Below are 14,909 nucleotides of genomic sequence, written 5' to 3'. Positions count from 1 at the left end.
TGATGAGGATTCTTAATGATGGAGGCTGTTTTTTTTTTAAAGGCCATTGCTCCTTGAAAATGTCCTGGATGCTGGAGAGGCTAGTATCTATGATGGAGCTGACTGAGTTCACAGCTTCCTGCAGCTTATTTCAATCCTGCGCAGTGCAACCCCACCCCCCGCCCCCCAATATCAGATGATAATGCAGCCAGTTAGAATGCTGTCCATGATACATCTGTAGTAATTTGCCAGTGTCTTTGGTGACATAGCAAATCTCCTCAAACTCCTAATGAACTATAGCCGCTGTCATGCCTTCTTTGTAACTGCATCAATATGTTGGGCCCAGGAACTTGAAATTGCTCATTCTTTCAACTTCTGATCCCTCTATGAGGACTGGTTCCCTCATCTTACCCCTTCTGAAGTCCACAATCCATTCTTTGGTCTTGCTTATGTTGAGTGCAAGATTCTTGCTATGACACCACTTAACTAGCTGATTTATCTCGCTCCTATACATCCTTTGTCACATATTGAATTCTTCCCACAATAGTTGTGGCAAAAAATTTGTAGATGGCATTTGAGCTATGCATGGCCATACAGTCATGGGTGTAGAGAGAGTAGAGCAGTGGGCTAAGCACATATTGTTGAGGGGTGCCAGTGTTATCACCGAAGCAGAGATGTTACCTTTGATCCGCACAGATTGTCATCTTCCATTAAGGAGATCGAGGACCCAGTTGCAGAAAGAGGTACAAAGGCCCAGGCTTTGGAGTTTTATGATCAGACCTGTAGGAATGATTGTGTTAAATATTGAGCTGTAGTCAATAAACAGCAGTCTGACATAAGGATTAGTATTGTCCGAGTGATCCAAGGACATATGAAGAGGCAATGAGATTGCATCCGCTGCAGATCTATTGTGGTGATAGACATATTGCAGTGGGTCCCAGTCCTTGCTGAGGTAGAAGTTGACTATAGTCATAACCAATCTCTTTTTTATCACAGAGGTGAGTGCTACTGGATGATAATCATTAAGGCAGCTCACCCTGCTCTTGGGCATTAGTATGATTGTTGCCCTTTTGAAGCAGGTGGGAACTTTTGACTGTAGCAATGAGAGACTGAACACGCCCACCAGTTGGTTGGTACAGGTTTTCAGAGCCCTACCAGATACCCCATCAGGACCTGTCACTGTGCGAGGGTTCACCCTCTTGAAGGACAATTTCATGTCAGCCTCTGAGACAGAGATCACAGGGTCACTGGATGCCACAGGGATCCTCATAGCTGTAGTTTTATTCTCCCTTTCAAAGTGTGCATTCCAGTAAAAATGAAGTCTAAGAAGGGGAACCGCACAAGAGAAAGGACACACATTCTTGTGCACCATGGGTCATGAGAAAGTTTTGAATAGCTACATTGTTTCAGGATTTGAAGTGGCTGACGTGATGATATGCAGAAGAATATGCCTGTCCACAAATGGAACATTCCATGACAGAGGGATCTCCAGGGATAGTCTCACCTGAGATGGATTCGGAAATTGAGCTGTTGACAGTGACAAATGTTGCAAGTGATTTGCAGTGTTGATGATGGATCCTATGCAATTAAAACAATGTTGGGTTGCATTGTGAATGGACCACTGGAAGGAGACCATGGTGATGGAGGAGACTGTACACAGCCAGAGCTACTGGTTAACAGGATCTCAGTTTTGAACTTGGATGAGCTTTGGCAGCAGCAGTTTATTAAGGCAGACTTCAGTGAATGCAGTCAGGATGAACAACCTGATTTGTCAAGAGAAGATCACGTTCATGGAACTGGTTGCAAATTCTGCAAAACTAGTCAATGCTGCTACCAGATTGGTTTACCTTTGAGAAAGGAGATTAATATGCCATATAATAGGAAGATTGCTGAACAGTGTGTTTTAAATCTAAGAGGTTTAAGAAGGCTTTTCTCACTGACTACACAGTTTTCATGAAGGAAGTCAGCTCCAAAAATTATGCCAAAAGAGTGCTAGCACAAGATTTGGAACACAATGATGGGAAAGTCTAATATATTCCACATTATGCTGTTTACCACCCCAGAAAAGGGAAACTTAGTGTTGTGTTTGACAGGGAAGCAACTTTTCAGGGAATATCACTTAATGCTCAGCCTTTACAGGAACCGGATCTTACTAGCTCACTAACTGGAGTCATAACCAGATTCAGTAAAGAACCAGTGGTGATCACAGCAGATATTGTATCAATGTTTCATCAGGTTGAAGTATCAGCGGAAGATTCAGTTCTGCTGAGGTTTCTGTGGTGGCCTGATGGTAACCCCAGCCAAGGTAAGGTGAACTTTAGAATGGTGCTACATCTCTTTGGAGCAACTTCATCTTTATTGAGCCTTGCAAACTTTGTTCTGAGGAAATGTGCAGAAGACAATGAAGAGCAGTTTAGTCACGAGACGGTGCATAGGGTTTTGCATTGCTTCTACATTGATGACTGCCTTGTGTCAGTATCCTCTGAGGAAGAAGTGGTGTTGTCTCTATTATGATCTTGTATCTACTTGTGTTAAAGGCAACTTTTGATTCACAAAGTGGATAGGAAGGGCTTGGCTGGTATGATGGCCTATTGTTGCACAACATATGCTCTTATGCACACAATGCTTTTATCATGGGAAAATCTAGGGTAGCCCTGTTGAAGTCAGTTTGCATCTCTCATATGGAGCTCATTGCTGCTACAATGGAGGAAGGAGTTCAACATGCAGCTTGAGGACTCAGTTATTTGGACTGATAGTACTTCTGTGCTGAAGTAGATCAAGAATGAAACTTCCAGCTTCTGAACCTTCATTCCACACAGAGTTTCAGAAATTCTTAAGGTCTCAAAAGCATCTCAATGGAAGTAAGTAAACACTTCAAGCAACCCAGAAGATTTGTCCTCTAGAGGGTTGAAGTTGAAAGCATTCCTGAAGAATGGGTGTCAGGGCCTCAGTATCTTCTTCAGCCTGAAAGGGAATGGCCTGTGAATCCCAATTTGTTTTGGAGAACTTCTGCTAGATGATCCAGAAGTCAAGAGGTGTGTGCAATTAAAGATATGTTGATTGAAGAGAAGATGAACGTGGCAACATGCATAATCCATCACTTTTTGTCTTGGGATCTGTTTGAGGAAGATATTGGCCTGGATTTCTAAATTTAAGAACTTTCTCTGGTTTCTTAGAAGATAAAGCAATTGAACATCTCTTTTTTGCAGTTTGACTTGGATGAAGAACAAGAAGAGTATTTTTGGGGGACAGAGAGAGAGATTGAGAAAGCCAAAGATCAAATCAGCCAAAATTCTCTTTCAGTGGAGGAACGCAGAAAGGCTGAAATAGACATCATTTGGGTTTTGCCTGAGAAAGAGATTTCCAGATGAATTCTCATAGAACATAGAAGTTTGCAAAGGGTAAAAAGTCTGGAAAGGAATCACCATATTTCCAGAGTCAGATAAGTACTTGAAGATGATGTCTTGAGAGTTGGTGGATGACTTAGTAGGGCAGCCATGGCTGAAAAGTTTAAACATCCTGTAATATTGGCATGTTTAGACCCAAGATCTGACTTCTACAGGTAGGTAGAGGTTTGAGAAGCTTCGTGACTTTGACTTGTAAAGAGTGTTGGTAACGATCACTCTTACTGAGCGAAGTCCTGGAAACTTCTGGCCTAGATGACTTAATTGTAAGAGAAAAAAAAGGAAGAGCACGTTTGCATAAATGTCGAGATATTTATCCTTGAAGAATTCATGTCTCCTATTTCAGTAGTATGTGGTTGCAACTATTATAGTATAATGCTTGTCTATATTCTAATTGTGTTGTACATTTATGGGTAATTTGACACATAGTTGGGATGTGGTAGAAGCAAATGAGTGTAGTTATGTATTCTCGCTTTGTCACCGTTAGTTCAGTTTAGTCTAATTGAGTTAGAGCCTGAGAGGAAGCCACGGGATAACTTTTTTGTTGATCTTTTAAATACATTAATTTCTCTGTATGCTATTAGAACGCTTAAATACACTAGTTACACTAATTGGAATGTTAATTTCAGCTTATCACTAGTTTTAGTTTTGTTAGTTTCTTAACACTACAAGATTGTTCCTCTTTGCTGGCTTTGTAATAAAGGACTGAATGTATCTTTTTTGCCCTTGGAACTTCATTACTGTGGAAAGCAGTGTCAACCTCTGTACTCCGTCTCTGAGCGATTTTAGTTTGTTTTCAAGTAACCACTGTATTTTTGGATAGTGAAGATAAGTGTACAGAGCATGTGTGTGATAGCATGCAATTCATTAAACAAAACTGGAGCATAGTTCATCATAGGATTACAATGTTGTGGCCATAATGAAAACCTATTTTAAAAGGGAAAATTGGGTACTAAATATTCATTGATTCAAGGTTTTTGGGAAAGATAGGGAAATGGGATGGGGAAGGGCTGGCAGCACTAAGTAAACATTGCAGTCAAGACAGAATTTATTTAGTCAAGGCTGAGAATTGCATAGTATGGTTAAATTGACTGGTCCTAGGTTGCTGAGAGAATTAAAATGCTCATAATCTTCCAGCTCGCTGCCCATTGTTGGGCGTGTGTATGGACTTTGCAAATAATTATATATAAAAAAAGGAGTACAAGGATAAACTACAGGCCCTTTTAACTAATACATCTTGGAAGTGGGTGGCAACATTTAGAAACAATTGTCAGAGACAGAATTAGTAGACATCCACACAATACAGAGTCAAGCAATGTGGAAATGGGCCCTGCAGACCACCAGATCAGCACCCATTTACACTGATCCCTTTTTTAATTTAATTCTCCCCCTAGAAGTGTGGATTGATTGGGGGAACCAACAGGAGTTTGTCTATGTTACAGGAAAAAAAAAGTATTAGTATTTATTTTTCAGAGTGGAGGCAAAGGAGCAGTGTTACCTAGAGATTAATGTAAGGATCACTTATTTACTTAATGTGTATTAACAATTTTTACTTGGTATACAAACAGTTTACATATTTGCAGGGAGCCCATCTGATTGAAACATAGACAACCTTGAAGACTATAGACGTCAAGAGACTGCAGAGAGACTAATGGAATGGACAGATAAAATATGAAAAATGATGTAGTTCATTTGAAAGAATAGGAGAAACAGTATAAACTTGGATGGCACAATTCTAAAAGTGATACCGGATGATTTAGATATGTATGCATTGAAAGTAGTGGCAAGTTTTTTTTAAAAAAAAGTACTTAAAAGGAGCCTATATGTTAATGGGATTTATAAATGGAGGTATGTGTACAAGATAAAGATGTTGTAATGACCTTTCGTAAAGCAACAATTTGGTCACAGTTTGAATATTGTATCCAATTGTGGGCATTATACTGGATGCACTAGAGTAATTCCAGTGGTGAAAATGGACAGCTGTGATTCTCCTAGGAGCAGGGCAGGCTGTATGGGATTAAAGCTATCCAAATTCACTAAGTGTCCAAATAATAGTTGGAGGGAGGAACATGCACAAAATGCTGGAGGAATTTAGCAGGCCAGGCAGCATCTATGGAAAAGTGAACAGTTGACATTTAGGGCTGAGACCATTCATTGGGACTGGAAGAAAGATGAGAAGACTTAGGTGAAACTGGGGGAGGGGGTGAAGTAAAGAGCTGGGAAGTTACATAGAAACATAGGAAACATACAGCACCATACAAGCCCTTCAGCCCACAAAGCTGTGCCAAACTTGTCCCTACCTGAGAACTACCTAGGCTTTACCCATAGCTCTCTATTTTTCTAAGCTCCATGTAGCCATCCAGGAATCTCTTGAAAGACCCTATCGTTTCCGCCTCCACCACCATTGCTGGCAGCCCATTCCACGCACTCACCACTCTCTGCGTAAAAAAAACTTACCCAACATCTCCACTGTACCTACTTCCAAGCACCTTAAAACTATGCCCTCTTGTGCTAGCCAATTCAGCTCTGGGGAAAAGCCTCTGATTATTCACATGATCAATGCCTCTCATTATGTTGTACACCTCTATCAAGTCACCTCTCATCCTCTGTCACTCCAAGGAGAAAAGGCCGAGTTCACTCAACCTATTCTATTGGGAAGGTGATTGACGAAAGAGAAGGCTGGAGGAGGGGGAATCTGAGAGGAGAGGGTAGAGATCATGGAAGAAAAGAAGGAGGAAGAGCAACAGAGAGAGGTGATGGTTAGGTCAGGAGAAAAGGAGCGGGGTAAACAGGAATGGGGAATGGTGAAGGAGAAGGGGGAGGCATTACTGGAAGTTCGAGAAATGGATGTTCATGCTATCAGGTTGGAGGCTACCCAGAAAGTATATAAGGTGTTACTTCTCCAACCTGAGTGTGGCTTCATCGCAGCAGTAAAGGAGGCCATGGACTGACATGTTGGAATGGGAAGTGGTATTGAAATGGAGGTCTACTGGGAGATCCCACTTTTGTTGGCAGACGGAGGGTAGGTGCTCAGCAAAAGGAGACTGTTCTCACTGGCAGAAGAGGCAAGAACAAAAGACCTAATTGGTGATTGACAAAAATAGCCAGAAAATACATGTATAAAAACATTGTGTAGCAAGTAGTTAGGATCTGAAATGTAGTGGAGAGACAATCAATTGAGGTATCAAAGAGAATAAATGGATAAGTACTTAAGAAAACATCTTCGAGCCATAGGACATGCTGGTTGAGGGGTGGGAGGGGAGGACTCGTTGAATACTTTTGCATAGAGTGGTCAGGACAAGATGGGCCAAATGACCTCTTGGTATGACAGGTTGAAACTCTTTGGTCCTGCATTTTGTCCAGCGTGCTTTGAATCTGTAATACAGATCTGTGTTAATTAACTAATTCTAACTAAGGTGTGTACTGATCTGTAACCTTTAACCTTTCATGGACATTTCTGACATGCAGAAACTATAGATAATGGACAGTTCTCAGAACACTGGTATAACCTAGGTTGTGTCTACACTTAATGGTTCTCCTGTTCAAAGGAAAATAATTAGGGGGTAATTGCTGAGGTCTGGCATCAGTCATGTCCTAACAATTCTGGAGAAGAGAATATAGTTTCAACATATTTGAAAGAAGTAGAGAGTTTTAAGTATTGTCATTCTGTACACTGATCTTGCATACAGTTACAGTCCACAAAGTTTTCTATCCCCAGACCAGCATTCTATTAGTTGCCGTCAATTTAATGAACATGCTTTACTACCAAGGACCAAACTCACCATCTTTTTGTATGAGCTTCCTGATTCAGTGTGCAGTGTTCATATCTTTCAGGCCACTTCCATGGTAGATGCGGTTTTCTTCCCGGAGTTGCTTCACACGACTTTGCAAATGTCGTAGCAGCTTCAATGTTCCAAAGTTCTGCTGTCTCAAAGAGACAATTGCAGAGGAAGTCAATGATGGAGTGGGTGTGGATCGCAAAAACAAGTTTTCACTGTGTCCCTATTAAGGAATAAAAAGTACACAAGGATTACTGTACTGCAGAATTCTGGTTGCTCTGCAATATAATGATCTATCAAAGTTCAAAGTAAATTTACTACAAAGTATGTATATGTGACCATGTACTACTCTGAGATTCAGTTTCTTGTGGGCATTTATAGTAGATGCAAAGAAACAATAAATCAGTGAAAAGCTACTACACACAAAGACGAAAAAAACCCAATGTGCAAAAGACAAACTGCACAAATGCAAATAAAAACAATTGAACTGTTTATACTATCAATCCATTTCTCTACCACAGTCAATGCTTGCATTTTTTCACTGCTTCACCTACAACTTCTAAGGAATTCTTAGAAGTCTAGTTGTCTATGGAATGTAAACTTTGTTTACTAAAAAACATTGAGATAAAGGTGAAGGTGCAGCTTTTTTTGGAAAATTTCCCAGCCATGGTGGGAAAACTGAGTGCCAAAGCTACACAACATCAGATCTTAAACACGAAGAGTCTGCAGATTCTTGAAACCCAAAGCAATACACAAAATGCTGGAGGAACTCAGCAAGTCAAGCAGAATCTAAGGAAATGAATGAACAGATGATGTTTCAGGACTGGAAAGGATGGGGGAAGATACCCAATTTTAAAAGGTGGGGCAAAAGGAAGGAGGACATCTAGAAGGTAAAGCCAGGTGGGTAAGAATGATCGAGGAATGGAGAGGAAGGAATCTGATAGAAGAGGAGAGTGGTCCATGGGAGAAAGGGAAGGAGGTGATAATAGGCAGGTGAGAAGAGTTAAGAGGCCAGAGTGGGAAATAGGCAAAGCGAGGGGGAACGAATTTGTTTTTTTTACCAGAAGGAGCAATCCCTGTGGAAAGCGAGGGGGAGGTAAAGATATATTTGGTTGTAGAATCCTTTTGGAGATGGTGGAAGTTTCAGAGGGTGACGTGTTGGAACGTCAGTTCTATTGCTAGATCAGTAACTCTATTCATATCAACAGAAGGAAATGGATGAGTTTCAGATCATTTACAGCTTTTTGTACTTAATTGTTTTTAAAGTATTTTTTAATATTTAAAAATTACACTAACAATTTCAATTTTTATTAGTTTAAATGTAAATTGAAGAGAGATTCAATTTTGATTGAAAATCTTTGATTTTGAGAGTTAGTTCAGCCAGTGGATATAGTTTGACCAGATGCTTTTGCTGATTATGGACCAGCTTCAGGGATCTGGCTGGTGAGTTAGGATTTGTCCTTGTGAAATAACCAAGCCGAGACATTTACCACCCCCACCCCTCCAAAAGTGATGTTGCAAGTAAATATGGCTATAGAAACAGCTCTCAACTCACACAGACCCAGGCAAACAGGACACATCAGACAGTGTGGCTTCAACCCAAGGTCATGTGTTACATCTATAGGGTTAGATTAAATCAAAATTTACCAAAGATAGTTGTTGGATTTCATTTTCCAGTTTTTCTGTCTTCTTTTCATGTTCACCTTTCTTCAAGAAACCGCTAAAGTAAAGGAAACTGGTTTGATAATTATGACCCACAAAACAGATTACTCTCTTATGCTTTGATAGTTAAGTCCAACTCATGGCCAAAGTTCAAGTGACTGTTCTTAATTAATTGGATTTTATTCAATTTCTGCACAAAAATCTTCTCCTGTGGCTAAGCTCACTAAATCTGCCAAAGGACAAGAGCCATCAAATATTGTACAAGAAGCATGTCTTTTTGCATACTGAACCATTTTGCCACTTGTAATACAACTGTCTTGTCAGCCTGCTAAATGACTAAGGAGCCTGTCACAAGCTCACTGGACTTACCATGGTATATCTTTGCATGTTCCAAAGATTCTCACTAACTTTTTTTTGAACAATTAAGTATTTCCTCAATATTAAACAAATCCTGTCCAAAATTCCATTAAGTGGTTATTAACTTTAAAAGCCTGAAAATCTAAACTGCATATGCTGGAGATCTGAAATTAAAAGATGCTGGAAACACCCAGCAGGTCAAGCAGAATCTATGCAAAGAGAATCAGCCTTAACATTTCAGATCAAAGATCCTTCATCTGCCGGGGGAAACAATAGGAACTGATCTGATAGAGTGAGTCCAGGTTTGCTGAGTGGATATCCCCATATTGACCATGTCCTCATTTCCTTTGCAACTTTTGACTAATTTGATTTCTCTTTCCTAGTCAACTCTACTTCTCTTTCCACACTGCCGAGTGTTTCCAGCATTTTTGGTTTTTGAAACTGACCTTTGAGGTCTGCTCGCACATCCAGTCTTATCAGACCATTTGTCACTCAACTCTTCGTTTTTTAAAAATTCCTATTGTTATTTTTAAATGTTGCTAAAACTTTGACATTTCATTATCTTACTAATTTCTTCCAGCCCAAAAGCCTTTTATCTGCATTTTTCTATTTCTTGCCTCTTGAATATTCCTCATTTAAGTTGCAATTTGTAGCCATGGTCTTCAACTGCCTAAGCCTGAAATACTCTCCCTAAGTTTTGCCTTCTTCCTTCCTCTTAAGGTGCTTGTTAAAATTCTTTGTCTTTGATTATCCATCCTAATAGCTTTTCCCTTGGTGTCAAATGTTATTTGATAATGTTGCTATTTTTTTTGTAATTTATTTTTTATTGAAGTTCATCATCAAACAAACATTTCCATAAGATGTATTTCAGACATTGTACCTATATATCATATAATCATATATATCACAAATCTCCACAAAGTATATATCTGAGGTATACACTCATAGAAAAGAGTGGAAAGAAAAAAACAAGCAAAAGGAAAGAACTATGTACAAGTAGGGAGTGATCTATAATGTTACTATTTAAATGTCCTAAAATGTTTTATTATTTTAAAAGGCAATGGAAAGAAACGATAATCCACTCAAAACATACTATCCTTCCTTTAATACCAGCTGGTAGTTGTACTAATTGGAATAGTTAAACACTGAGAACAGTTCTGTAGTCTATTGTATTTTCAATGTACCAAATCTCCAAGTAGTTGGAGAAAGTAGAACAGGGGTATTGAGAGATCGGGACACACGTTGGCACTGAGAAAAGCCAGTGGAAGGTTGTTCAGCTGTTTTCTGAGATCTAGAGAAGCACCCGAATAGGGAAAATAAAACCCTCATGTTTTCAGCTCAGCAAAAGCAGCCAGAGAAAATGGACAGAGTTCCAAGATTCAGTCAGGGAAATTAGTGTTAGAATTATTTCAGTGCAAACAATGCTGTTTATCGCAATGTAACAGTCACTATTCCAATTGGTTCCTATGCTGGGAATTTTGATTTGGAATCTTTTCACTTTTTGCCTTGTAGCATTTGGCTAAATTTTGCTAAAGCTTTGACATTGTAGCATTTGATAAAGTCCCACATAGGAGATTAGTGGGCAAAATTAGGGCACATGGCATTGGGGGAAGAGTACTGACATGGATTGAAAATTGGTTGGCTGACAGGAAACAGAGTAGTGATTAACGGGTCCCTTTCAGAATGGCAGGCTGTGACCAGTGGGGTACCGCAAGGTTCGGTGCTGGGACCACAGCTGTTTACAATATACATTAATGATTTAGATGAAGGGATTAAAAGTAACATTAGCAAATTTGCTGATGACACAAAGCTGGGTGGCAGTGTGAAATGTCAGGAGGATGTTATGAGAATGCAGGGTGACTTGGACAGGTTGGGTGAGTGGGCAAATGTATGGCAGATGCAGTTTAATGTGGATAAATGTGAGGTTATCCACTTTGGTGGCAAGAACAGGAAGGCAGATTACTATCTAAATGGAGTCAAGTTAGGAAAAGGGGAAGTACAACGAGATCTAGGTGTTCTTGTACATCAGTCAATGAAAGCAAGCATGCAGGTACAGCAGGCAGTGAAGAAAGCTAATGGCATGCCAGCTTTTATAACCAGAGGAATTGAGTATAGGAGTAAAGAGATTCTTCTGCAGCTGTACAGGGCCCTGCTGAGACCCCACCTGGAGTATTGTGTGCAGTTTTGGTCTCCAAATTTGAGGAAGGACATTCTTGCTATTGAGGGAGTGCAGCGTAGGTTCACAAGGTTAATTCCCGGAATGGCGGGACTGTCATATGTTGAAAGATTGGAGTGACTGGGCTTGTATACACTGGAATTTAGAAGGATGAGAAGGGGATCTGATTGAAACATATAAGATTATTAAGGGATGGGACACACTGGAGGCAGGAGGCATGTTCCAGCTGATGGGTGAGTCCAGAACTAGAGGCCACAGTTTAAGAATAAGGGGTAGGCCATTTAGAACAGAGATGCGGAAAAACTTTTTCACCCAGAGAGTGGTGGATATGTGGAATGCTCTGCCCCAGAAGGCAGTGGAGGCCAAGTCTCTGGATGCATTCAAGAGAGTTAGAGAGTGCTGTTATAGATAGTGGGGTCAAGGGATATGGGGAGAGGGCAGGAACGGGGTGCTGATTGTGTATGATCAGCCATGATCATAGTGAATGGCGGTGCTGGCTAGAAGGGCCGAATGGCCTACTCCCACACCTACTGTCTATTGGCTCTGACCTGATAGGTTTCAAAAGGGCACAGTTCCCTTAAAGATTCTAGCATTTGTTAAAATCACTGGAAAGACTTTTGTTAAATCACTGGCAACTGGTGATTAACAAGGGAAGCGATTATTATTGGACAAACCACTAAGAATTTATTAATTATTGAGTACAATGGGTTATGGTGGGGCCGGTGTTGCTGGTGGTAGAAGCAAGAATGGTGGTGAGTATGACTGTATTAAAATCTACAGATGGCACTGTGGATTTGTATCTAGTTAAAGATTATTTCTGATGGATTTGTCGCAAGATTGTCCATTCATCGTTCAATCCCACATTTGCTTTCCAAATAGAATGAAGTGTTGTTAATGGAAAACACTGACAATTTAATTAATGGGAACTGGCTTGTTAACACTGCAACTTCAAAAAACAATACACACAGAGAGGTTTCGTCCGTTGGAAATGGGCTTAGGCATCCTTTGTCCCATAGGTTGTAGTATGTATAAGACTTTATTTCATAAAGTTTCTTTCCCATGAACAAAATTCCAAAAGGCTTTAAAATCCCAGTGAAAGATGCCAATAAAATGGTGAAGCCAGTGGAAAATGATATCTTCTGTTATGAGCAAAAAGCAGCATAAAGTCATAGACTATAAGCAGTTTTTAAAATTCTATTTTAGGTAAATGATGTTTTATCTTTCAGTGGATTTGTGGTGGTTTGCAGAAATAAAGCTGATTGCCATTAATAATCACTTAACAGCAATGAATACTAAAAACAATGAAATCAAGAAGAGGAGTTTGCTAGTGGAAGAAAATCAGATCAACTGCAGGCAGTATTTCACTAAAAAAATCTTTTATCTAATTGATGAGTCATTGTATACAGTATTTAGAAATTGCAACCTCATTCACTCCCGGAGGTCATTGCCGCAGGCAGCCAGAAGCACCACTTTTTCATTAACTTGAGAGAAGTTGGATAGACTATTTGATTAAACAGACATCTGAATTTGACTATATAAATCAAAACTTCCCTGGAAGGGAAATTTGAATGAGGTATAAAGAATTATGAGGGGTGTTGATAGGGTAAAAGTAGGCTTTTTCCCACTGAAGATGGGTGAGACTAGAACTGGAGGCCATAAGCTAGAGGTGAAAGGTGAAAAATTTAAGAGGAATCTGACAGGAACAAACTCAATCATAGGTGTATGGAACAGACTGCCTCCAGAAGTGGTAGATGTGAATTCAATTTGAACATTTAAGAGAAATTTGGAAAAATACATGGATGGAAGGGTTGTATGGAGGACCTATGGTCCAGGTGCAGATCAATGGGACAGGGAATATATCAGTTCAGCATGGACTAGATGGGCCAAAAGGACTGTTACTCAGGTCGTGAGTGGTGTTTCCCTTTAAGAAAGGGGAAGCGAGGAAGGCTTGCAGGGCTACAAGTATAATTGAAGCGCGGAGCACTGAAACCACCATTCCTGCACGCAAATGTACAGTCTCTGTAAAATCAAATTGAAGACCTCGGACCAAGATTGGTGTACCAGAGGTCCACCGAGGACAGTTGTGTACTTCATTTCACAGACCTCGGACCAAGATTGCTGTACCAGAGGTCCACCGAGGACAGTTGTGTACTTCATTTCACAGACCTCGGACCAAGATTGGTGTACCAGAGGTCCACCGAGGACAGTTGTGTACTTCATTTCACAGACCTCGGACCAAGATTGGTGTACCAGAGGTCCACCGAGGACAGTTGTGTACTTCATTTCACAGACCTCGGACCAAGATTGCTGTACCAGAGGTCCACCGAGGACAGTTGTGTACTTCATTTCACAAACCTCGGACCAAGATTGGTGTACCAGAGGTCCACCGAGGACAGTTGTGTACTTCATTTCACAGACCTCGGACCAAGATTGGTGTACCAGAGGTCCACCGAGGACAGTTGTGTACTTCATTTCACAGACCTCGGACCAAGATTGGTGTACCAGAGGTCCACCGAGGACAGTTGTGTACTTCATTTCACAGACCTCGGACCAAGATTGGTGTACCAGAGGTCCACCGAGGACAGTTCACAGAAAGATGGCCCATCCCTGCTGTAATGTACGGATCGATTTCTCATGAATATATTGATTGATAGAATTTGGGTTAAGTTTATAGAAACATAGAAAATAGGTGCAGGAGTAGGCCATTTGGCCCTTCGAGCCTGCACCGCCATTCAGTATGATCATGGCTGATCATCCAACTCAGAACCCTGTACCTGCTTTCTCTCCATACCCCCTGATCCCTTTAGCCACAAGGGCCATATCTAACTTCCTCTTAAATATAGCTAATGAACCGGCCTCAACTGTTTCCTGTGGCAGAGAATTCCACAGATTCACCACTCACTGTGTGAAGAAGTTTTTCCTCATCTCGGTCCTAAAAGGCTTCTCCTTTATCCTTAATCTGTGACCCCTCGTTCTGGACTTCCCCAACATCGGAAACAATCTTCCTGCATCTAGCCTGTCCAATCCCTTTAGAATTTTATACGTTTCTAAATCCCCCCTCAATCTTCTAAATTCCAGTGAGTATAAGCCTAGTCGATCCAGTCTTTCTTCATATGAAAGCCCTGCCATCCCAGGAATCAATCTGGTGAACCTTCTCTGTACTCCCTCTATGGCAAGAATGTCTTTCCTCAAATTAGGGGACCAAAACTGCACACAATATTCTAGGTGCGGTCTCACCAAGGCCTTGTACAACTGCAGTAGAACCTCCCTGCTCCTGTACTCAAATCCTTTTACTATGAATGCCAATTATGTGAATGTGACGGGGGGGGGGGGGGGGGAGTTAAAAATAAAGTTGAGTATGATTAGTATAAACAGATGCTTGATAGGTAGACAAATTGCTGAAGGAATACAGGAAAATGTGGCCGCTCAGTGCGAAACACTGATTATTCAGCTCTCTCTACAGATGCTGCTTGACCTAAGGACCTCCAGCACCCTTTCATGCCCTTTTCTCACTGTTACCATCAGGTAGAAGGTACAGAAGCCTGAAGGCAC

At 40.7% G+C, this 14,909-nt stretch overlaps 2 protein-coding genes across 2 annotated transcripts in view; one reads left to right on the top strand and one right to left on the bottom strand.

Annotated features, from left to right (window-relative positions):
• Positions 1–14,909, bottom strand: part of LOC140738228 (uncharacterized) — a 74,312-nt gene that overhangs the window by 8,532 nt on the left and 50,871 nt on the right. The window contains exons 18-19 of the mRNA XM_073065353.1: positions 8,810–8,882; positions 7,166–7,385 (exon numbers count right to left, since the gene is read on the bottom strand). Of these exons, the coding sequence (XP_072921454.1) occupies positions 7,191–7,385; positions 8,810–8,882 (268 nt within the window). The 3' untranslated portion in view covers positions 7,166–7,190. The remainder of the gene's footprint in view (positions 1–7,165; positions 7,386–8,809; positions 8,883–14,909) is intronic.
• ccdc117 (coiled-coil domain containing 117) overlaps positions 1–14,909 on the top strand; it is a 79,173-nt gene that overhangs the window by 57,750 nt on the left and 6,514 nt on the right. The gene's annotated exons all lie outside the window — the stretch shown is intronic.

This window comes from Hemitrygon akajei, chromosome 14 (assembly GCF_048418815.1).
Source record: "Hemitrygon akajei chromosome 14, sHemAka1.3, whole genome shotgun sequence".
In the NCBI taxonomy this organism is placed as follows: domain Eukaryota; kingdom Metazoa; phylum Chordata; class Chondrichthyes; order Myliobatiformes; family Dasyatidae; genus Hemitrygon; species Hemitrygon akajei.
The sequence above is the reverse complement of the archived record's forward strand: the minus strand, read 5'-3'. Positions and strand labels throughout refer to the sequence as shown.